Source organism: Argopecten irradians, chromosome 8, assembly GCF_041381155.1.
Source record: "Argopecten irradians isolate NY chromosome 8, Ai_NY, whole genome shotgun sequence".
NCBI lineage: Eukaryota > Metazoa > Mollusca > Bivalvia > Pectinida > Pectinidae > Argopecten > Argopecten irradians.
In genome coordinates, this window is record NC_091141.1 from 5,228,551 (window position 1) to 5,254,970 (window position 26,420).

The following is a 26,420-nucleotide window of genomic DNA, read 5'->3' on the forward strand; positions in this document are numbered from 1 at the left end:
AACTGTATGGTATATAGAGGTAACTGTGTGGTATATAGAGGTAACTGTGTGGTATATAGAGGTAACTGTGTGGTATATAGAGGTAACTGTGTGGTATATAGATGTAACTGTATGGTATATAGATGTAACTGTGTGGTATATAGAGGAAACTGTGGGATATATAGAGGTAACTGTGTGGTATATTGAGGTAACTTTGTGGTATACAGACGTAATTGTGTGGTATATTGAGGTTACTGTGGGGTATATAGACGTTCCTGTTTGACACAACGATATAATTGTGTGGTGATCAGGAGTAATTAGGATGTTTATTAGTTTAAGAGTACCCCGAGAAAAACCACCGACCGTCGGCCAGTACATGGTTGCTGCATAGGGGATTTGCAACCCAGAGCAGGCGGACTGTCGGGACATCTTGACCACCGTGTTAACGTGTAACAGTATGGTAGATGACTTAATCGTGTGTGTATACAGTGTTAATACAATTATAACCTGTTTGATATCGTGATGTTTTGTTGTAGTAGTAAGTTTGCTGTATGCCACTGTAAGTGTGATATATAGACGTGAGTTTGGATTTCAATATGCATGATGTGGTGGTATCTTTATACCTGTGTGAGAAATAGGTATTTATGGTAAAAGAAGTAATAATGCTGTACAGCTACATACTCTTTTTGTTGTATTGGAGTGTTAAGATCGGATGTTTAGTATGATTAAGTCGGTGTTGAATGACAGGTGTTTCAAATTAAGTTGGCAAACTTAATCATGCTAAACTGTTTGTAATATCCGAATGTCTGTAATTTTCACTGGAGTGTAAAATAGAGCATGATACATTTACACACACTACAGAAATACCTTGTTTACCATCCCAACCCTCTTCAAAGATGCTAAGTGTGTGCTTCCTCTTGACATGAATATGTCTGTGTTGAAGAGAAACTGTAAGTATATACAGCTATGTACACACCGGATTAATAATACCCGTTACGAGGAATGCACTCGGCTCTGTACGTTCATACAGCACCGCACCGCTGAGGCTCCGTCACATCAAAGTTAGCCCTCCAGCTGTAGTGTCCTCCGAGGTTGGAGAGTCTGGACTATATGATATGTACACACATAAAAAATAAAACTCGAGTAAGGGGAGCAGATAAGTGTACTAAATGTACCCTAGGCGTCAAACTCCAATTTTCTCCGCTACGACCAATTTCAGCTGACATTACAACTGTACAGCTCCCGTCGGCTGTCACACACTGCACGGTCGTCCCGCCATGGAATTCAGCGTGTAAATGTCGTGCCCTTCCGCGCGACATTAGCCTCTGGAGCAGGGATGAAGGGAGGTGTGAGTCTTTTGTTGTACCTAATCTCGGCCCTGGGGGTCGGGAATGGACGCCACATATTTATGAGCCCCTTGGTGACACGTGCTCGGACAGTTGTGATTGTCATTCTTCCGGAGACTGGAGTGGAGAATACTCTTTACAGACAGTTCGGTAAGGTTAACATTATAAAAGTTGTATCAATATATTAATTTTCTCCTTGTGGATATTTACATACTACAATACAAGCTTTTGTTTCTGTGATTCCTGTCCTAGATTATTGTCAATAGAAAGAGAATATATAGGGTAGTATAGAAGCAGAGTAAATGTAGCTACAATATCGAGGTTCGAACTCAAGACTATGGAACTATTTGTAGAAGAGGATCTTCCAATCTAGTTATCTGGTTGTCTTTAATCTCCTGCTCCAGTTGTTCGGAATTGGAATTTTCCAAAAATGCTTTTGATATCACAATGCTGTTAATTTGTACGTAAACCATGTATTCGGCTGGTTCTATGCTAGCAATATAAGTAGAAGTAACAAGTAGTTACACCCCACGCCTTTCTGCTGTCGAGTTTTAAAGATGCTCCATCGCTGACAATTGGTATTTCACTATCAAAAACAGGAGCAGACGATTTCATATTTTTCTTAAGTTAGAAAAGTTACTTACTTCACACCATTACCACCATTGAAAAGTTTCAGCTTCTAATTTTACTTCAAGTTGAAAATATAAAAAATAATTAATTGCATCCCGAAAAAAATCTGTGGCACTATATCCTATATGGAATGAAGTACTGATTGCGCATGCACCAAAGGCAAAATGAATGATCTTATAATATTTTTTTGTGTTAATAAGACATATATTTACAAGACTAAACACCAATTATTGTTCTAATGATGAATGCCATTTTTGCTCTGTCGGCGGTGGAGCATCTTTAAGTATGTGAGAAAAAGTATATATGTCATTGACTATGAGACAAGACTGACGAAGAGAGCTGTTTTGTTGCAGGTTATAGATTTTATCAGTATGTATATTTTGGTACAGCTAACCCCAGTGATATCTGACATTAACTACTATAAATGCCCACAAACAACAGATACAGATTTTTTTGTTCATTTCAGCTCCCTATATGCTTACGTAGTTCTGGTTTCAGAAAGTGATTTTTGCCGACAGAAATAACTTTTAGTTTAACTGTTGAGTGTAAAGTGTTTATAGTTGCGTCTACACTATGTAAACTAGATAAGATTTGTGCGTTTTATCAAACCTTGTCTGTGCCGTTTGTCAGATTCACAGTTTAACACAAGAACAGAACTATGTGTTGCTTCATAAACAGAGACGTTTCCAGTATCAACTTGTATCTGGGCCTAGAGTTGTAACTCTCATATATGTGGTGCGGTTCCATTTACAGCGAAAGGGCCTTGATCATGTTTCACTTTTTGAAATATCAGCATTTACACGCATGGGTGATCACGATACGCGATGAATTTATGCGAGTTTTGATATTTTTTGTTTGTATTTTCACCTATATGCATAAACAAATGTAAGGCATTTCATTCAACCAGCAAATTTAATATAGATAAGTTTCATTATATATATTATATAACCACATATAAATTTTGAAAGAAGAGTTTTGATACGTGGTCTGCTTTTAAAATGCAGTATTTGCATCTATCCTACCTTCGACAGCACATATAGATTGCTGTTTTAACACCAGCATGTCCCTAGTATTGTTTCCGCCATGTCTAGATGGCATTTTAGGAAGTCGTGTCTCTCCAATTACATCAATTCATCTTCCTGTCTAAAACTGCTGAGGTGTTCGGGGTAATTTGTTACATCGTTTTTACTGACACATTCTCTATCTACATGATGTGATGATGCGTTTTGTCTGGTATTTGGTGTTAAAAGATATTGACCGATTTCTGTCTTTCGTCATTTCTGCCATTTACCTCATAATTGATATTTTGATATAAATTATCGTCGTTTTTCTAATCACATCATATTTATCAATACATTCATATAATATTTAGGTAATAAGGCTAGGATTATATTTTTCAAATGTAACAATAATAGAATTTTTGAAAGGCTAATGAGGTATTGCTATAGTGGCGACGGGATGTCTTGTAGACGAGTTGTTTTAGCGACGTTTTGTTCTGTGACGAACTCTCCCGGAGACTGCCCCCCATACACTGGTATTTCTGAGTATCTATTTCACATATCATGTTTTTGAGTAAATGATATATGTCAGTGGACGTAACACTGTCTGTTGTGATTAATGATTGTGTAAGTGGAAACGATTCGGGTATATTTCACCAGCCGCACAAAGACAAACACTACTGAAGAACGTTTATTTCGCTGTTGTTTCACTCTAACTTATTCATATATAAAATTATACATAAAATACACATTTCAGTTTAAAAAGGTATCTGAGCAAATTCTTATCGTCTTCTGAAACGTTGTACACCATAATATGGCATGGAAATTTATATTTACATGATTGTTTTACTGAAATAGGCGACTGCAATGTAAAAATGAGCAATTATAGGTTATCAGCCCCGCTGATAAGTCATCTAAAATGTCCAAGTTTCGTGGCATGGCTGTTCCGAGTACGGGATGACACGGTCAGAAAACAGCCACCTCGTGTTTCATTAGACAGTAATGACCCCTTTAAAAGTGTTCACATACCTTCATCTAGGCCGACTTAAAAGAAGCCTGTTTGGGCTATTGTTCCCTTGTCAACATAGGTCGCTTAATGGGATGGAATGACTTTCATTCCTACGCGACCACAGAATAAAGAGCCTATACTTAGGGTGTGAGGTCAGGCCTGTTCATTCCCTAATTTAGGTCCATGTCCTTAAAGATGTTGTTATACGTTGACCGAATATCCCTGCTGAATGTGGGAAAGGAAACGTGCTTTCGTCTCTCAGAGCTGGATTTAAAATTATACCGGCTTTACATTAATTGAAAAGTTGTACATATTTTTTGAACGCCATAGCAACAGTGTCTCAAAATGTTTTTATTACATTAGCTTATATTTAAATAACACGATAAAAATTTCTTGCATGCCAAAGGAAACAACTGGTTTACCAACAAATATTTCAGATGTTTTTAAAGGTTTTTCATAGTGGAAAACATTACTCATCTCAAAGAACTACATTGAAAACTAGGAAAAAATTTGTCTTTTCTCAGTAATTGACACCTGTACACTGCTTTAAACTTGCCTAGAAATCCAAAGAAATTGAAAGTACGATTTACTATTTTAGGGGAGACAATTCAGAAAAGGAGTCCATATCGCACGTGGTCAGTGATTGCAGATCTCCACGGAAAGGCAGCACGTCTAGAGGACATTCCAGCTATCGTCTGGAGCGTGCGGGATAGACTCAGGGAGGAAGGATTCACAGCTGACCAATATGACCTGTTTTTGGCGGGACATGGCACTTCGGGTAAGGGTAATGTTTCTTGAATTTATTCGATGGGATCTTTTATTTTGTCATTAAAATCTTTAGTCTGATAAAAGTACACAATGTGAACGCTTTGTGACCTAATTCATATTGTTAATAATGTCATAATTCATCAAACTTTATTCCATTGAAAGGCCTTCCAGTACAGTTGTATGCCAGTATATATCCGGCGGAAGTAGATGGTATCCTTCTGTTCAACTCGTACCTCCGACAGGGCCAGATTATTACATTTCCGGTTCCGATTCTCACAATCTCGGGAGACCTAGACGGGGTGACCAGAATAACACAAATTGCCGACATGCTGATGTGAGTATTCCGCCAAATTCAATCAAATATCGATAGCACATTAACAGGGTATAGTTCTAGTTATTTGTTAGAAATGACTTTCACGAATGGGAGCGGGATAGTTTGTAATGATTATCTTACACTTTCCCTTTATAACTCTCCTATCTTGGAACAACGCTTAACTTCAGAATATTCAGTATTCATCATGGCGTCTATCGTCTCCCTTGGCACCTTCTCGCCTTAACCATGAGTGGAGTGCTCGCCTCTGTGAGGAAGACTCTGGGTTCTGTATCCCTTGAAAACTCGTGATACTGAATGAGAAAGAAATAGGAACGACTGGTTTGCCAGTTGTAAGTATGATTTGACCGGGTGAACCGCGCTTGTTCTCTTTATCTGGCTGTGTGCCTAAGTGACTACTAAAATGGACAAAAATTCCGCAATTACAAAGTCACAACACGAGCATATCGCAAAGCACAAACGCACAATACACTTCAGTATACACGTGATGTCGTTCTTAAATATCCTGGCTGCTAATAGGACGTAATCTAATCCACTCTTTTGCTTATCTTGTGTGAAATGTGTAGTGAGTATATATGTCGGTATGTTTTTGGAGGCTGTGGTATATACCTGTTTCCTTGTGAAACATGCTGATATAGACGGCTTACAAGCTTACCACATCAAGTCACATTATATTGACAAAAGACAAACCAGTCGTCCCACTCTCGTTAGGCTGAAGCTTAAACAGGAGCTGAAACTACTACTTTTATAGACTTTGGTGTGTCTCGCATGAACGAACACGGAGCTCAAAGCCAATAATGAGGCGGTGTCAAAGGAGGTGTTAGAAAAGATATCCTAGATTTAGTCATCATTTATGATTTCAGCGGAGACAGTGGTATAATTCTAATACTCTACTTCTAAGACGGTTCGATTTTAATTTTTCATATGCACTTATACAAGTATATTTACAAGTATATCACACTGGATTGTATATATGTTATAATTGAAAAGTCTTCTCAGTTGTGTGTGTGTGTGTGTGTTTTTTTTAAAGGTTTCTTCCTGCCAACTAATTCCAATACTGTTTAAATGTTTTTTTCCCAATAATCAACTCGCATGTATATATATATCATGAAATGGTGAATGTACAAGAAACATTTCTACTCCTGAAGAGCCATCATGAAATGGTGAATGTACAAGGGGAAAGTCGTTGACTTTTATATATATATATATATTATTCTTTGGGTATATTTGTGCTTTCAGCGACAATATAAGTGAAGATGAGAACGAAGACGACTCATTACTGCAGATGAGCCCTATCATTGTAATAGAAGGAGTCAACCATGGGTCAATACTTACGGGTGAACTTCCGGAATATTTTAAAACTGCTGATGTTAATTCGGATCTCCCTATTGACAGAGCCATAGATAAAATATCGGACATCACAAGAACTTTCCTAGTGAAGACTGTTGATAACGACAGTGGCAGCAAGCTATCTTTACTGAAGGAGTCGAGGAAAACTTTAACACTATTACAGGTATTGCATTAATTGTCATCGTAGATGCATGTGTAAATTAGTGTAATTAGCGCACTTAATTGCATTGATTAGTGTATTGCGATACACTTCCCTTCCTAAAGAGATATTGATTAAAAAATAAAGAAAATATATAGCGAAATTATCTAAAACATCTCTGATTCAGGAAAATATTTCACAGTGTACTTTGATAGGTAGACTTTGTAGAGGATTATTGTGTTATTTCGATATTCCTGATTACAAATAAAGATAGGCCTTGAGGTTAAGGCAATGAAGACTATCATACATTATTGAAGTCAACAATGGATTTAACTGAAATGAAATGTGTGGTTGAAGTGTTATTTATCCTGATACGAAAGATGTCAGAACTGCTGTCCTGTGGACGTAACAGAATATCATTTTTTGCAAAACATGACTTTGGATGATAATTTCTTTAATCATAATTGACCTAAAAACAAAAACAAACTCAGCAGTAAATTAGCGTCTTTACAAAGAAAGTGGAATCCGGTGACCCTCTCGTGAACTACCGTATAGGTTTTGCCTTCATATGCAACTACCTTGCAACAACATAGGTTTTGCCTTCATATGCAACTACCTTGCAACAACAAGCGTGCAGATTTTAATAATTTGGTGTACAATGCCTACCATTCTGGCATTGCGCCTTAAAATCAATCGCACACCAAATGATATGAGGCCGTCATTACATGACCCTGGCTGTTATTAGGACGTTAATTGAATGAAACGAACAAACAAACAGTTTAGCAAATTGTTGTACAATTCTCAAGACATACATGATAAAGAGAGCAAGATGAGTATCATACTTTTAAGATTAAGCTAATTGCGCACACAACATCCTCCACAGACCTTTAAAACGATAAAAGCATGGCGAATAATTTTCCAAAAATAATATCTTCATATATTTGTTATTCGATTATAATTCGTCATCGCGATTTGATCATGCTAGACTAGGAATGAGAGTATCGTCGGTCAAGCAAAAAAACTGTTATTAATCTGAATGTCCATATCCTGTTCTTAAAGTATTGATGTGTGCATCGTTTATGACATGTAGGTAAGGATTAAGAATTGTACCTGCTGTCCCTATTGCATGATCGCAAAAGGCGACTAAATTTAGGATATTATCTTTTCTTTCCAACTTACTTTCTTAATCCTAATGTCTCCCTTGCTTGACCACACACAACCATTGACCTTCGGTTGATCGCTCGCCTCTCTCAGGTAGGCTATGGGTTCTGTCCTCTGGCCGAGACACGCCAAAGTCTATAAAAGTGGTAGTTTCTGCTCCTGTTTAGCGCTCAGCATGAAGAGAGTTGGAAGACTGGTTCGCCCGTTGTCAGTATAATGTGACCGGGTGGGGTGTGTTGCTTGCTGTCTAGGCGGCATGCTTCAGTGATATAGCACTATAACAAGAGGCCCATGGGCCTTAACGGTCATCTGACTATTTGCAAAATACAACATATGTAGTCATTTAAAGATTTTAGCCATTTTGACCCCTATGATCTTGAATGAAGATCAAAGTCATTTTTTAAACAAATATGGTAGCCCTTCATCCTAGTATGTCACAGGCTCAATATCAGGTCTCTAGGCCTCTTAGTTATTCACAAAAAGTTATTTTAAGATTTTAGCCTATTTGACTTCCGTGACATTGGATGAAGGTCAAGGTCATTCATTTGAACAAACTTGGTAGCTCTTCATCCCAGCATGTCACAGGCCCAATATCAGGTCTCTAGGCCTCCTAGTTATTCTCAAGAAGTAGTTTAAGGATTTTCACCTATTTGACCCCTGTGACATTGAATAACAGCCAATGTTATTAATTTGAACAAACTTGGTAGCCCTTCATCGAAGTATGTTGCAGGCCAAGCCCTTGTTCGAAGTATGTTGCAGGCCAAGTCTATTTGACCCCTGTGACCTGGAATGAAGGTCAAGTCATTCATTTGAACAAACTTGGTAGCCCTTCATCCCAGCATGTGGCAGGCATAATATGAGAACCCTGAGCCTTTCGGTTCTTGAAAAGAAGTCATTTAAAGATTTTAGCCTATTTGACCCCTGTGACCTTGAATGAAAGTCAAGGTCATTCATTTGAACAGACTTGGTAGCCCTTCATCCCAGCATGCTACATGCCTAATTTCAGTACCCTGGGCTTTCTGGTTCTTGAGAAGAAGTTGTTTAAAGATTTTAGCTTTTTTGATCCCTGTGACCTTGAATGAAGATCAAGGTCATCCATTTGAACAAACTTGATAGCCCTTTATCCCAGCATGCTACAGGCTCACTATCAGTACCCTGGGCCATTCTGGTTATTGAGAAGCCGTTTAAAGGTTTTAGCCTATTTGAACCCTGTGACCTTGAATGAAGATCAAGGTCATTCATTTGAACAAACTTAGTAGCCCTTCATCCCAGCATGTTGCAGACTCTATATTAGAACCCTGAGCCTTTTCGTTCTTGAAAAGAAGTCGTTGAAAGATTTTAGCCTATTTGATCCCTGTGACTTTGAATGAAGATCAAAGTCATTCATTTGAACAAACTTGATAGCCATTCATCCCAGCATGTCAGGGGCCCAATATCAGGTCTCTAGGCCTCTTAGTTATTCACAAGAAGTTGTTTAAATAAAAGATTTTAGTCTATTTGACCCCTGTGACCTTAAAGGAAAGTCAAGGTCATTCATTTGAACAAACTTTGTAGTCCTTCATCTCAGCATGCTACAGGCCCAATTTCAGTACCCTGGGCCTTCCGGTTCTTGAGAAGATGTCGTTAGAAGATTTAAGCCTTGTTGACCCCTGCGACCTTGAATGAAGGCCATGGTCATTCATTTGAACAAACGTGGTAGCCCTTCATCCAAGCATGCTACAGGCCAAATATCAGTACCCTGGGCCTCCTGGTTATTGAGAAGAAGTCGTTTGAATGAAAAGTTTACGGCCGGCGCACGACGACGGACGGTGCAAGAAGACAACATAAGTCTAACACACTTCATACACGCAACATACCGCATACATGGAAGGCCGTCCTTACATGTTTAATCAAACAAACAAACATCAATATTGAAAAGGTTATCATATCCACATTTCCACTTCACCTATGAGGAAGGCTCCAGGTTCTATCCCTATCTATCCTGCTTAGCGAGTGAGACGACTGCTTCGCCCGTTGTCGGTACAATGTGACCGAGTGTTTACTTGGTGTCTTCAGCGGCATTCTTCAGTAATGGAGCACTATAACAAGGACAGGTGTTCTACTTTACAACAAGAGGCCCAAAGGACCTTACCGGTCATCTGACTACCTTGGCAATAGTAAAATTAATTTTATATGGTGTCACTCTGTCAGGACCATGTCAGGATCATTTTTTATTTCCTTCAACAAATTTTATTTCAAACAAGAGGCCCAAGGGCCTTAACATGTAGGAAATTAATCAGATATAGTGTCATGGTAGCCTTCTTCGATTTGGGATCATCCAGAGATGCAACAATACTTTGTCGAACCATGTCAGGATCATCTCATGCAAGTTTCAGCCAAATCACATAAGTAGAACTTGAGAAGAAGTTCAAAATGTGTTTTCAAGGTGGCGGCCATCTTGGATTTCGGATTGACCTGAAAAATAACAACACTTTGTCGGGACCATGTCAGGATCATATCATGCAAGTTTCAGCCAAATCGCACCGATAGAACTTGAGAAGAAGTTCAAAATGTGTTTTCAAAATGGTGGCTGTAATGGCCATCTTGGATTTCGGATCGACCCGAAAAATAACAACACTTTGTCGGGACCATGTCAGGATCATTTCATGCAAGTTTCAGCCAAATCGCACTGGTAGAACTTGAGAGGAAGTTCAAAATGTGAAAAGTTAACGCACGGCGGACGACGACGGACGAAACATGACGACTACGGCTCATTTGTTTGTTTGTTTGATTAATTAACGTCCTATTAACAGCTATGGTCATGTAAGGACGGCCTCCTATGTATGCGGTGTGTTGCGTGTATGTTGTGCGAGGTGCGTGTTTTGGGAGACTGCGGTATATTCATGTTGTGTCTTCTTGTATAGTGGAACTTTTGCCCTTTTTATAGTGCTATATCACTGAAGCATGCCGCCGAAGACACCAAGCAACACACCCCACCCGGTCACATTATACTGACAACGGGCGAACCAGTCGTCCTACTCCCTTTTTGCTGAGCGCTAAGCAGGAGCAGAAACTACCACTTTTACAGACTTTGGTGTGTCTCGGCCAGGGGACAGAACCCAGAGCCTTCCTCACAGGGGCGAACGCTCAACTCAAGGCCAAAAGTGAGGCGGTGCCAAGGGAGGCATTATGAAGGGTAAAGCCAATGGGTCATCCTGACCCTTCGGGTCAGGTGACTTAATAAGACACAACACCAATATACCACAGACTCCCAAAACACGCACCTCCCACTTCACACACACACATGATACTACATACACGTGAGGTTATCGTTAAATGTATAATGAACCATACCAAACAACTTAAACAAGTTTGCGCTATAAAATCTGCTCTGCAGGTCGAGCGTTAGAGTTATTGCTGATGATCCGATTTTATGATCATAAAAGGCGACTAAGTCCTAGATTTAGGTCGTACCGAGGGAGACATTAGGAATGATATGGGTTAGTAAAAACACTTAAAATAGAAAAGATAATGTCATTGATTAAGGTCGGGTTAGTAAAAATACTTAAAATAGAAAAGATAATGTCATTGATTAAGGTCGTAGCGATGATGATAATAGGAGGAACGCAAATTAGTAAAAAGGACATCTTTTCTATTTGAAATAGTTTTACTAACCAGTGTTCTTCCTAACATCTCCCTCGTTACAACCTAAATCTAGGACATTATCTTTTCTATTTGAAGTAGTTTTACTAACCAGTGTTCTTCCTAATTATCTCCATCGCTATGACCTAAATCTAGGAATTATCTTTTCCATTTGAAGTAGTTTTATTAACCAGTGTTATTCCTAACATCTCCCTCGTTACAACCTAAATCTAGGAATTATCTTTTCTATTTGAAGTAGTTTTACTACCAGTGTTCTTCCTAACATCTCCTGTTACGACCTAAATCTAGGAATTATCTTTCATTTGAAGTAGTTTTATACCAGTGTTTCCTAACATCTCCCTCGTTAACCTAATCAATGACATTATCTTTTCTTTTGAATAGTTTTACTGTTTCTAACATTCTGTTGTGTTATTCCTAACATCTCCCTCGTTACAACCTAAATCTATGACATTATCTTTTCTATTTGAAGTAGTTTTACTAACCAGTGTTCTTCCTAACATCTCCCTCGTTACGACCTAAATCTAGGACATTATCTTTTCTATTTGAAGTAGTTTTACTAACCAGTGTTCTTCCTAACATCTTCCTAGTTACGGCCTAAATCTAGGACATTATCTTTTCTATTTGAAGTAGTTTTACTAACCAGTGTTCTTCCTAACATCTCCCTCGTTACGACCTAAATCTAGGACATTATCTTTTCTATTTGAAGTAGTTTTACTAACCAGTGTTCTTCCTAACATCTCCCTTGTTACGACCTAAATCTAGGACATTATCTTTTCTATTTGAGTAGTTTTTACTAACCAGTGTTCTTCCTAACATCTCCCTGTTACACCTAAATCTAGGACATTATCTTTTCTATTTGAAGTAGTTTTACTAACAGTGTTCTTCCTAACATCTCCTGTTACACCTAAATCTAGGACATTATCTTTTCTATTTGAAGTAGTTTTACTACGTTCTTCCAACATCCGTCTAAATTAGGACATTATCTTTTCTATTTGAAGTAGTTTTACTAACCAGTGTTCTTCCTAACATCTCCCTCGTTACGACCTAAATCTAGGACATTATCTTTTCTATTTGAAGTAGTTTTACTAACCAGTGTTCTTCCTAACATCTCCCTTGTTACGACCTAAATCTAGGACATTATCTTTTCTATTTGAAGTAGTTTTACTAACCAGTGTTCTTCCTAACATCTCCCTTGTTACGGCCTAAATCTAGGACATTATCTTTTCTATTTGAAGTAGTTTTACTAACCAGTGTTCTTCCTAACATCTCCCTTGTTACAACCTAAATCTAGGACATTATCTTTTCTATTTGAAGTAGTTTTACTAACCAGTGTTCTTCCTAACATCTCCCTAGTTACGACCTAAATCAAGGATATTATCTTTCCCATTTCAAGTAGTTTTATTAACCAGTGTTCTTCCTAACATCTCCCTCGTTACGGCCTGTTTTCGCGACAAAGAAACGAAAAAGAAGGAAGGAGACAATTGTAATAATTACTATACTCGATCGAATCAGCTACCCCTTGTGATAGAAAATTTGTCTTGATTTCGGAGGGGCAAGGATTCACACGCGTGTTAAGCCATTGCATTTCCCTCTCGCTTGTTGAATACGATATAATGAACTTTAATTGAATGTATATGATATGAAAATGAAAGGATTATACGTGTTAACCACAAATAGTGGTGTGGTATAATTTGTATTTCCTATTAAAGTTCGTGTTTTATGTAAATGTCCCTTTCTATTTATAGCCTATAATGGAGATAAAGAGGATGACATTGGATTCGACCTTGAAGTCGACGTGGGTGACGTATGCTCAGATCTGGTTGTCGGGGATTCTGGGGCCCAATTCAGCAAAGATGCATGTGAGATGATTCATGTGAATTACATAATTACTATTAAATTGTATTATCACACATATTATGTGCTTTTAGGACACATAATAGTCCCGCTCTATCGCCATGTCAATGAGACTATTACTATTAGTCATATGTTGACATGTTCGCGGTGACGAAATGTTTACGGGTTCGCGGTATATTGGTGTAGTTGCGAAAATTCCATCAAAAAAAAAAAAAAAAAATAGCGAGAGACATCCATACGTGTACGTATTCTTGTAACTATATGGTTAAGTCGAAATTAGTCATCACATTTGACGTTAAAAATAAACTTACTCATTAGAAATAAAGCAGTATTACCCTACGTCCCAATAATGATTCTCAAGTACAACTAATGCCTGTTGAATATGATGACTCGTAAAATAAAGACGCAAGTTATGTAAACAGACAGACTGGAATCGTAATGTAAGCAATGGGCCATGTGGTTACTCGGATATTTATAGCAAGTTATTAATATTATCAGATTAGGTATTGCCTATCTACCAATGTTAATGGCATAGCGAAGCCCAGCTTACATATGGTGTACATTAATACAACTTCTTTGTGAAAATAACATTAAAAAGGATTGTAAAGGCACCTTGGATGCGTTAGTAAAACTCTTTCAAATACCCGTTCACCATTGTAAACTATTCCTATTAGCATTACAAGGGTTCGCCTGTAAACAGCCATAGATAGCACTAATTCGCACTCCCTTGTTATCGCTGTTTGTATCGAGGCTTCTAAAGCTTAGATCATCGCCATTTAATCGACAGCAGTTGTAGGTTTTGTCTTCAGCTAAAACTTTTATGTCAGAAAGAAGGAAAACACAATATTTGTTTTATTGAATATCTCAAAGGGTATGTAAACTCATGATAAGGAATCTGGCTAAAAATAACCTCCACTTCCATGCCAATCAATTCCATTGTTAGGTAACATAATATGTCTATAAAGTACGGATTCTGGTGTAGAGGATATGTTATCTAGAAATATATCATCAAATACAATTAAGTATCATTAAATTATACGTAGTGTTGAAATGGTATTAGACGTTGAAAATTTTATTGCAAGAACCAATTTTTAAGCCATTTTTTCATAATATTGGCATGATGAATTTAAATAAGAAACTTACTTTTAAACTAAGAATCTAACATTTCAACTAGCTAAAGAAACTTACTCTAAAAGATTGTTCCTTAGTTGAATTCACCATGCAAATATTATGAAAAAATAGCAACATCGCAGATGAGATTTCTATAGTCGGAATATAAGATTTAGATATCGCTTGAAGTATGATTACAAGCTGGTAAAAGCTGCTTGGCTGTAACACGATAGTGAAATGAGTAATGTTTGCTGCAGGAGGGCGTTTTCATTCTCGATATTCCAGGGTTTACTATCACTGTTGTAATATCCACCCCTATAAGATGCCATAGCAAAGACATTTCAGGAGAGAGAAAAAAAACCCTTACCAATCACATGCCTACAGTGTCTTCTGTGGAAGATTATGCAGAGAACGACATACAACTTCTTAGACTAACAGCCAACCAAAGTATACAGATATACCATTCTGTTAATTAATAACGTGTCCCATCTGTTGTTGTCGGCTCCAGAGCTTTCAGTTTTTGATATGAAATTTTTCAAGGGTGGATATATTACGTCCTTGTTAGTAACTCCTCGAATATCGAGGATGGCTATTTGAATGAGTCATAGATGATGGGTCATAGGTCATTGTTGTTATATCGCTACATATCTCGAACTTATATTAAATATTGTATATCTTTAACTGTTTTTTCTTTCGTTTTTTTTCTTCCTGTGAACATGTGATTATTTGATACAAATAGAAATGCAGGATGTTTGGTACAAAATGTTATGACGATAATTTTAGGTACTTATCTTTAATATGATAGTTCGTATCTCTAATGAAGATATTTATCATACGTTCAGATCCATATGGAGAAAGTAGTTATAGTTTGATGTGTAAATCTATAGGAAGTTATTATCATGTTATTGATTAAAGGAAGATTTTGTAGGTATAATTTATCTTATTGCAGGTACAGAGCTATGTGAACAGAAATCTTGAACCTGCCCTGATGGAACAACTAGATGGCAGCGTAACTATATTTACGTTTTCTGAAATGGTGTATTCCAAGGATGACGTCACGGATGACGATATGCCCCCAGCGTCTCCAAGACTAATGGAAATAAAATCGAAGTTATTCAAGGCCGAGCGGGTACAGGCTGTTCTGTCTAATTCCTCAGTAGGAGGAAGTATCAAATCCTGCCGGGACATTAATTATGTAAGTTAGAAACATCACGTAATTGGCATTTTTTCAGTTTTGCTCCCCATTGAGGAACAAGGTCGTTAGAAACTTGATTTTAAAATTATTATTTTTCTTATTTTACATTTTTGTAATGCATGTTTTAGCGCATTCCGTCTCAAAGTGATAACGATATTATTCTTAGCGGTTGCCTCCCTTTATCTTTGTGACACATCCATGCTTTTTCCCATCGGAATCTGCCGTCTGTGAAATTCTTTGTGATTTTTCAAAAGGAAAATACCTGTAATGAAATATATTTTGGTTTCTTATTGTTTCTTAACCATGCATGCGTATATACTGTATAAACAAATGAAATATAATCTTAATCAATAGCATATTTGTACTTCAAAACACAGAATTACAACATCTCATGCAATGGATATAATGGCAGTTTTTGTGATCATTTAACTCATATTGTTGCAGGCTTCATTCGTTTACACTTACCATTTGGCTCAAAATATAACCAGAAAACGGTTTGACAGAACACATTCGGGTATCATTTTCCACGAGGACATTGTGGCAAGAACGAAGTCTGAATGGGAACAGCAAAAACTGTTAGTGGAACAGCGTGATAACGTTCTTCACGTGACGTCAGTATCGTGGACTTCTACGTCATCAGAGGGAATTGTTTACTGTAAATTATTGCCCCCACCGAGGATTACAGAGTGGATTTATGTAGACTCGCTTCTATGACCGTAATTTATGTTACAGTGTTCCTTCAGGGTAATAGTGTTTTTTTCATATTTTCCTTTTGTATTTTTAGATAAATAAATTAATGTTTTTTTTATGTTTTTAATTCGATTTTGTTATAAAAGTTGAAGAGGAAACAATATATAATTTGATAAATTAACATTTTTATGGATTTGTATACATTTGATTTCTATATGAAAGAGATGTTTTTCCACACTTCACCGACCACACCTCACCGATCGTCACTGGGCTACAACGCATTTATGTATTTACTTACACATTTCTCGAAATAGACATTAATAAGTAACATCGACATCTCCTACACTAGCATTTATGTGCACCTCTAGGTCGTGAAATAATTACTAACCGACATAAAAAAATTTACACCCAAACGCAGTAAACTACGGATTCATAATATTATCCATATTTTGTTCATTCATTCATGTCAAGGCCATGTGATATTTATATGTACCACTGATATGACCAAAATCCCCACAAGTTGATATCACATCCCCTCTCAAATTTCGACTTTGCCTTTATCGCTGATTTCTTTCTGTTTATAATATATAAGGAAATACATTATACAAAACAGCAAAAATAGGACCTTGACTGCTAAGCAGTAACACTGAAATACCTACGACGCCGTCAATGACGTTGTACTTGAGGAATGGAAACAAACTCGCGTTGTTAAAGGCTCAATCTCCGTATATTTCTTATTTTTTTCAAGATTTAGAAGAATGTTGAAAAACAATCCTGTTGTAAATCATGCAGAGACAGGACTAAATCGAAGTCAAGATGAGCGATTATGATTCGTAATATTTTGATAAAAATCAAATAAATATTGAACATATTGGGTCCCACTTAGTCAAACAAGCCGAAGTTAGCCGACATTGTAATGTCGATGCCGAGAACGTCATGTGACTACCGTAACTACGTAATGTCTGTCCGAACTCTTCCAAAAACGGGTCATGAACTTTCCGACTTCCGTTCGGCAATAATCGTAACTTCTATGGAGACCAGTTTAAAATAAAGGCGTGTTTACATGTATCGACTTTCAACAACTGCTGTATCAAAGTTATTAAAAAAAACTTTATAAATATTCTTTTATATATCTTAATTTCAACTACATCTACAAATACTGACAATATCGGAGTCAAATTTAACTTGAATATTTGTTGATAGTTACGTATAGTGTGGCTTTAACCAACGGCGAGTAAATTTTTGTAGTTCATACGGTTTTCCAACAATGATACTAATATTTTATGAATATCAGTAAATGTTATGTCTTGTTAAGATTTTATTAAAATGCAATATGCATAAACAATAAATGATTTAATTTAAACAAATTGATGACAAAAAGTTTATGACAGGACTGTTATCACATCCCTAATCAGCCCTTGAATCATCTAGCCGATATCGGGACTCTTACTGGTGCGACAATCTCTGAATATACATTGTCAGACACATATCTGATAACATGTAACGTAATGGTCACAAATGGATTTGAAAGTTTTACTTGTATTTCCAAAAGTACCAATTATGTAAAATATAGGATATTTTACTCATGTCTATGCAATGTGAAATGTTTAATTATGAAACTTGATAAGGATTCACTAATAAGTCATTCTAAACACCACATAAGTTTTTTGACACTTTTACTTTTTTGATACTTTTTAACACCTATAAGGCGTGAACATCCTTATATGACCCTTGCTGTTAACTATTCAGGGGAGGCCATCCTTATATGACCCTTGCTGTTAACGATTCAGGGGAGGCCATCCTTATATGACCCTTGTTGTTAACGATTATGACTTTAAGCCTAGCCAACAAACCAACCATCAGTATACGATCACGGTTACTGGTTTGCATGTTTTTATATATTGGTCTCGATAATGTATTAGCTTACACATGATGTGAAAGACTATTGCCTTCTAGCGGAACCCATGTTCGAAATATTCATTAAAGTGATTTATTTGCATATGTAAATGAAGGCTTAGTTTATGATTTTCGTTACCAAATTAGTTTGATATGGTGTAAAATGTGAAAATGGACGGCATTGATGAATAGCGAGTTTTATATGATGTCTGTATGGAAACCTGATTTCGAGTTCGTTTTGTTAATGTATAATTTAGTGACCATTATTTCTGTTTTCCGGGACGCATCACGGATACAATAATACACGTTGATCCTCATAACGTCCTTGTATGTATAAATATATTTTGCACATGGATTTTAATCAATTAATTTTAATTCCTGTTGATATTATTTCATAACATGTTTTGCCTGTGGTATGTTGCATGACGTACGAACTTTCTTTATCTTTTCAAAACTTTTCCCCTTAATTCCATTTTTGTGGTTTCGTTTATTCATAGAAAAGCAGTCATCGCACATTTATTTTATTTACCCTTCCATACTTTAATGACGAGTCCTCTAAGCACGAATGTCATACGTTTTCACTATTCATTTTTCTTTGGCATGGGTGCGCGAGTTGTGTTCGCAAGCATTTCTGTAAAGTTCAAGTGAATATGCAGTATTTTTGTATTATGAAAAGGGCGAATGTTTAGAATAGAAGTGTAAATGTTCATGCGATTAAATTATCAAATATTCGACTTAACACTGAGATTTGTTTTGCTTGTTTTTCTTAAATTGAAGATTGCTTCAATGTAGTAAGTGATAATAAATATACAATACTATAATAGAATCATATTATTTGTTTTTCCTTACGCTGTTTTTTCTTCTGTTTGTTAATAAGAAGGTGAGTATTTATTAAAGTTGCTTATTATTTTATAATCACTCGCCATCACTGTAACACTCCATGATCTAATGGTAGTATATGTAGTTTTCATATTGAACAAAATAACAGAATGACTCTATTTCTGCCTTTTCCATTTAAACTAAGAAAGGGGTTCCAATGGATGTTTAATAAAATAAACTAGTACCGAACACATCATGAAGTTGATTAATTCAAAGAATTATGCATCACGATGTCGACATTGGCGCGAACTCTTGTCCATAAATACACGCCTATATCTTATAGTATATGTCACAAGTTCACATCCGTCACACTAAAACGTGCTTATAGTTAATCCCGTAAAAATACAAATTTAGCTTTTTCATTCTGGTATGAAAGGTCATGCCAAGAACGCCTATTCATGAATCCCACAACATTTATTCCAACGACCTGACAAAAAATTCCTAAAACATAGGTACGACGCACTTTAAATTATCGAACACAAAACTACGATAAGTATACCAATAGTCTCCTGTTATTTTATCTAACGAGATTTGTTAGCGACGTCATACGTTTCAATTCTACCCCACGACAGATGACCAATATTCAATTGTTTCATGTTCGAAAGGTCCTTGATCAACATATCCAGAAATATTTCAATTATGTCCTTGTATGTTACACGAAGATGTCAAGCGCGATATATACCTAGCTTTTTTCCCCTTTATTAACTTTGGTCACAACCAAGATGATAATGGCATCAGTAGACAAAAGCTGCTGCTATACTTAATGTTAACAGAAACATATTACACCAAGCCACACGACAACAGGAACATTTTAGTTACTCATAACCCATTCCTTTATAGAAAAATGCGTGCATACCAAACAACGTTGTTAAAATGTATCGTAATATCGAGATAGATACATTATTCAAGACCCTCCCATTATTCCATAATTGTCATGTCAGACATCGATTATTGGTGGAGTATTTGAAACTGCAGGGTGATAGTACATTGTAACTGTGTATAACTATGACTCCACACAAAACTTATCTATCAGGGGTTACTATCACTGTCGTTATGTCCACCCCTCGACTATTTAGGTATTTCAGGATAAAAGAATTGACCAATCACAGGCCTACACAGACTTCATATGAATATTTTCAAAGAGCGACGCCAAACAAATTGTACTGTAATTCGATTAATTGGATGTTCATCTGTTGGTGCACTTTGCTATATGAGTTCAATCTATGACATGTTCATTGCTTCATTATAACCTTAGTACCTCCATTATCTCCCTCCTCTTTTCATATAAGAGATTATGATTTGCCCAACATATCAGATAAAACATTATGTGCCTATGGTGACAAGTTAATCCTGTTTATTTGTTTTTATTACTGAATACTCAAGTACAAGACCATACATAAACTGAATTACCTGCCTATTATGATGAGCCATTTGTTTTTACTTCAGTGAGCATATCAATAAACAAAAAAGAACAAAATACAATGGCTCGTTTCAAGACGGATGATTCAGTCTGGATCATATGTCACCTGTTCAGACTTGAATTAAACGTATCACATGTTTAAAAAGATATTTCGTTTCAAATGTGTCAGTTATGCATCGACAAAGATACTTTACAAATGCGAAATATTTCGGCAGCTGGGGAAAACGTTAGAGATCGATCGCATATCTGTTTTAGTTTTGTTTTTTTCTATATAAATATATATATCGATAGAGTCGATACTTAATATATATGTTCGTAGGAGATTGTTTGTGGTAAATCAAAGCGTCTGTGTGACATCTGCCAATGATCACATAAACGTTAAGACTGTTAAGTTTAACTATTATCGAGTTGTTTGCAACATATGTCTTGTATGATCTCCCTACAGATACACAAGTCATACACAGAACGTAGTGTTATAGACATATCGGTGTGAGGTATAAAGGCATGTTTCAGGACATATTTAAATCATACATTTCACGCTTCAGTCGAATACTGGATATTTCTTTTTGTTTAATTCTGAATATATCTTTTTTCACTATTTCTTCTTGTGCTGGTTTTAATGTTATTCTGTAAGCAAGGTAACAGTTTGACCGGGGTAAGATACTAGCGATAAGATTCAGGTGATATTTTGAAATATTGGTTAAGCAGTATATATATAGAAACAACGCTGTTTATCATAATTTAAGATAGTATCATCTTTTCTTTCTTCCTAACTTACTTTTTATTCTTCCTAATAATGATAATTAATCAATCAAACAAACAAACCTAAAGTCTCCCTTGACGCCATCCCACCGATTGAGCGTTCCGCTTTGAGGAGTAGGCTCTGGGTTCCTGTCCCCTGGCCGAGACACACCAAAATCTATAAAAGTGTTAGTTTCTGCTCTCAGCATAAAAGGATTGGGGGACTGGTTTGCCCGTTGTCAGTATAATGTGACCAGGTGTGATGAGTTGCTTAGTCTTCGTTGGTATGTTCAGTGATATAACACTATAGAGGGCAACCATTCCACTACACAAGAAGACACAACACGAATATACCGCAGCCATCCAAAACACGCACCCGCACTTCATACACGCAACCCATCGTATACATGACAGACCGACCATACATGACCCTGGCTGTTAATGAATAGATGTAGCAGGAGAGGAGAAAATGTAGTGAACAGATCAGGGCTAGAATCCATGACCTCCAAACAATATGATCGGATGTGCTATGGACTTAGTTAACTGGTCACCGATGATCGGTCCAGCCCATTCCCGCTAGTTAACGGGTCACCGATGATCGGTCCAGCCCATTCCCGCTAGTTAACTGGTCACCGATGATCGGTCCAGCCCAATCCCGCTAGTTAACGGGTCACCGATGATCGGTCCAGCCAAATCCCGCTAGTTAACCGGTCACCGATGATCGGTCCAGCCCATTCCCGCTAGTTAACGGGTCACCGATGATCGGTCCAGCCCATTCCCGCTAGTTAACTGGTAACCGATGATTGGTCCAGCCAAATCCCGCTAGTTAACCGGTCAACGATAATCGGCCCAGCCCAATCCCGCTAGTTAACGGGTCACCGATGATCGGTCCAGCCAAATCCCGCTAGTTAACCGGTCACCGATGATATGCCCAGCCCAATCCCGCTAGTTAACCGGTCACCGATGATCGGCCTAGCCAAATCCCGCTAGTTAACCGGTCACCGATGATCGGGCCAGAACAATCCGATAGTTAACCGGTCACCCATGATCGGCCCAGCTCAATCCTGCTAGTTAACCGGTCACCGATGATCGGCCTTGCCCAATCCCGCTAGTTAACCGGTCACCGATGATCGGCCTTCCCAAATCCCGCTAGTAATCGGTCACCGATGATCGGGCCAGCCCAATCCGATAGTTAACCGGTCACCGATGATCGGCCCAGCTCAATCCTGCTAGTTAACCGGTCACCGATGATCGGCCTTGCCCAATCCCGCTAGTTAACCGGTCACCGATGATCGGCCTAGCCAAATCCCGCTAGTTAACCGGTCACCGATGATCGGCCCAGCCCAATCCCGCTAGTTAACTGGTCACCGATGATCGGTCCAGCCAAATCCCGCTAGTTAACCGGTCAACGATAATCGGCCCAGCCCAATCCCGCTAGTTAACGGGTCACCCATGATCGGCCCAGCCCAATCCCGCTAGTTAACCAGTCACCGATGATATGCCCAGCCCAATCCCGCTAGTTAACCGGTCACCGATGATCGGCCTTCCCAAATCCCGCTAGTAATCGGTCACCGATGATCGGGCCAGCCCAATCCGATAGTTAACCGGTCACCGATGATCGGCCCAGCTCAATCCTGCTAGTTAACCGGTCACCGATGATCGGCCTTGCCCAATCCCGCTAGTTAACCGGTCTCCGATAATCGGCCTAGCCAAATCCCGCTAGTTAACCGGTCACCGATGATCGGCCTTCCCAAATCCCGCTAGTTAACCGGTCACCGATAATCGGCCTAGCCAGATCCCGCTAGTTAACCGGTCACCGATAATCGGCCCAGCCCAATGCCGCTAGTTAACCGGTCACCGATAATCGGCCCAGCCCAATGCCGCTAGTTAACCGGTCACCGATGATCGGCCCAGCCCAATTCTGCTAGTTAACAAGTCACTGATGATCGGCCTTGCCCAATCCCGCTAGTTAACCGGTCACCGATGATCGGCCTAGCCCAATTCTGCTAGTTAACCGGTCACTGATGATCGGCCCAGCCCAATCCCGCTAGTTAACCGGTCTCGGATGATCGGTCCAGCCCAATTCTGCTAGTTAACCGGTCACTGATGATCGGCCTAGCCCAATCCCGCTAGTTAACCGGTCTCGGATGATCGGTCCAGCCCAATCCCGCTAGTTAACTGGTCACTGATGATCGGCCTAGCCCAATCCCGCTAGTTAACCGGTCTCGGATGATCGGTCCAGCCCAATCCCGCTAGTTAACTGGTCACTGATGATCGGCCTAGCCCAATCCCGCTAGTTAACCGGTCACGGATGATCGGTCCAGCCCAATCCCGCTAGTTAACTGGTCACTGATGATCGGCCCAGCCCAATCCCGCTAGTTAACTGGTCACGGATAATCGGTCCTGCCCAATCCCGCTAGTTACCCGGTCACCGATGATCGGTCTAGCCAAATCCGTCTAGATATACTGTAAACCAACTTATTCCGCGTGCCATATGAAATCGTGAAAATAAATAGCAACGAAAAATTGAAAAAGATCTGAGAGGCCGTCTCGGTCACGAATTCAAATTATCGTGAAAACTCCATTATTGTGTGAAAACGTAAAATTATTCAAGCATTGGCCTTTTCTGGCGAGACAGACGTATCTCTTCGCTGTTCGTTTCAAAGTTATCTACTTCCGTTAAATTGTCTGCAAATTGTAGAATTTCTTTAGGTTGTCCTAAGTTAAAGCTCGCCATTTTAAGAGCCTCAAGTCTGCTTGCACAGTAGCTAAACAACAGCCCTAGAAGACGACGATATAGAAACTTTGTTTGTTTTATTCAATAAGTTTCTTTTTTTTTGGGCAAATACTATTTTATTGTCTTTGTTTAAAGAACACACATGATCCACACCCTTTTGATGTTTACCGGCATGGTATGTCTGACGGAAGTAGTTCCGTGGGTTTTGTAGGTGGCGTTTATTTTTTTCATAGAGGTATGCAAAAATATCGGCCAATCAGAAAGCCAGATTTAGTGTGAAAACAAAGCAAAATAAGTATTTAAACGTGAAAATAAGTTGGTTTACAGGTAAACAAGTAATCATCACGAAACTATTTGTGAAAACTAATAACCGCTTTGTGTATTATTCGATTCACATATTTTTATATCATGATATACTAATTAAACATATAACTTCTGATTGTGCTGGGGTGAAACCATGGACTAACATAGAATCACTTCATATTATTATCTATACAATATTTTCGAGCGAATTGAATTCTCAGATCTCCTCGCAAATTAACGCAAAAATAAATTACTCGTGAAAACTGTGATTTTGCAGTAGTATCTTCCACAACAATATTCAAAGGATGAGGATGTTTATGTCAACATACGTGAACGCTTTTATATAACAATTTTGTATTATGACTAGTTATAAAATTAGCTTAGAAGACGATAAAACAATATCAAATACTGGAACATATACCAATTGTCCTTTTATTGTGCTCTATGGCTACGTGAAATGTAATTTGTGATAAGACTCTAAGTATAAGGTCATGCACATTTATTCTTTTTGTGAATATCCTGACGTATTTCCAGTAAATTACATATTTCTCAATTTGAACTTAAATCCAAACCAGGAAAATAATTTTAAAAGAAATGTAAAACAGTATGGAAGACATAAGAAAATGACCATTTCTGACTAAATCGTGATAACATTTAATTGATAGTTTTGTTCAAATGCTTGACGCTCCCCGATTGGAAGAAATATCAACTAATTGAGGCTCCATATCATGACCTTGTACGGAGGCGTTTGATTGGCTGAGAGGCTATAATAATTAGTGATAAAACAAAGCTGACAGGCAACACGAGTCTGGAGAATGATTAATGTCCAGAAAGATTTTGTATAGCCCCAGGCAAAATAGATTTGTTACCTGTTACCTGTGATGGCTGGCATCATCACGTTCACACGAATCAAGGCTAATTATATTTCACTATTATACACAATCAAATTAGCTTTCCTCACTACCTGGCGATCCGCATGACAAAGGTAAACGAATCTCAAGAAGTTTAACTCGTCTTAGTTGTGGCGGTATTGAGGTTCACTTTATAAAATTACTGTTCCAATTTTGTGCTTCCTGTAATATTGCATTTATACTCAGTAATAAAATGTGTTCAAGTTAAATGTGGAAACATAGACGTACATAATGTAGGTAAAGATAGAAAATTATAAAATAATGTGAAAGAAATAGACGAAGTAAAACAATCATACGAAAATCTGTTAAATTAACAGATTTTCAACTGTACACTTAAATTTGAAATCAACCTATTTTTCTTTCTCTGATGTATTTTTCATGATTCTGATACCGATTTTCGTTCACCCATACTTTTTGTGTTAGGTATGACTATATGTCGGTGTCCGGAAACGGTTTCTGTACGATAACTTAATTATTCATTGTCCAATTTCAACTAAATTTGGTGCACTGCTTTATATCAATGATATCTGGGATGACTTCGATATTGGTCAAAATCCGTCACTATTTGCAAGAGTTATGGGGACTTTAAAATTGTCTAAACAGATAAATCCACGGTTTCCGCTTGATAACTTTATTATTTATTGTCCAATTTCAACCAAATTTGGAATACTTCTATAAATCAATGAGATGATCTCGGATGAGTTCGATAATGGTCAAAATCCGTCAATATTTGCAACAGTTATGGGACTTGAAAATCGTCAAAACAGATAAATTCATGGTTTCCGCTCGATAACTTAAATATTTATTGTCAAATTTCGATAAAATTTCATAAATTGCTTTATATCAATGAGATCTCAGATGAGTTCGATAATGGTCAAAATCCGTCAATATTTGCAAGAGTTACGGGACTTTAAAATCGTCAAAACATGGTTTCCGCTATATAACCTCAGTATTTATTGTCAGATTTCAACCAAATTTGGTGTATTGCTTTATATCAACGAGATCGAAAACGGGTTCGATACTGGTCAAAATCCATCAATATTTGCAAGAGTTACAGGATTTGATAACTTCACCTAATTATTAACAATATTTTCAACTATAAATATTTTTTTTGTGCTGCTGTGCAGACGACACATCCACTTCCGTGGAATTCTTGTACTTGTTTGCAGTCTTTGTAATAATTTAATTATGAATTTTGGTTAATTATAATGACTGGTTGGTTGTTTCATTCACGTCCTATTAACAGCCAGGGTAATCTGTGGACCGCCTACCGTTTATGTGGTGTCTTGTGAGGTGTGTTTTTTGGGAGGAAATACACACTACCCGGTCAC

At 37.8% G+C, this 26,420-nt stretch overlaps 1 protein-coding gene across 2 annotated transcripts; it reads left to right on the top strand.

Moving 5' to 3' along the window:
• The first annotated feature begins 642 nt into the window (after positions 1 to 642).
• On the top strand, positions 643 to 18,924 carry LOC138329161 (uncharacterized). Of its 2 annotated transcripts, XM_069275938.1 has the most exons (7): positions 648 to 1,475; positions 4,561 to 4,740; positions 4,893 to 5,064; positions 6,301 to 6,574; positions 13,099 to 13,212; positions 15,267 to 15,512; positions 15,957 to 18,924. In XM_069275938.1, the coding sequence occupies exons 1-7, from the start codon at positions 1,316 to 1,318 to the stop codon at positions 16,224 to 16,226; spliced, it is 1,416 nt and encodes a 471-aa protein (XP_069132039.1). In that variant the 5' UTR covers positions 648 to 1,315; the 3' UTR covers positions 16,227 to 18,924. The 2 variants fall into 2 exon arrangements, with proteins under 2 accessions (XP_069132040.1, XP_069132039.1); XM_069275939.1 differs by lacking the exon at positions 13,099 to 13,212 and having other exon boundaries at positions 643 to 1,475.
• Positions 18,925 to 26,420: the final 7,496 nt, after the last annotated feature.

What these genes read in the sequence shown, in the direction of transcription:
- LOC138329161 (XM_069275938.1), top strand. Translation starts at nt 1,316, where the DNA reads ATGAAGGGAGGTGTGAGTCTTTTGTTGTACCTAATCTCGGCCCTGGGG. An exon ending in GGCGGGACATGGCACTTCGG is followed by an intron (nt 4,741 to 4,892) that starts GTAAGGGTAATG and finishes TTCCATTGAAAG; the next exon opens with GCCTTCCAGTACAGTTGTAT. An exon ending in CCAATTCAGCAAAGATGCAT is followed by an intron (nt 13,213 to 15,266) that starts GTGAGATGATTC and finishes ATCTTATTGCAG; the next exon opens with GTACAGAGCTATGTGAACAG.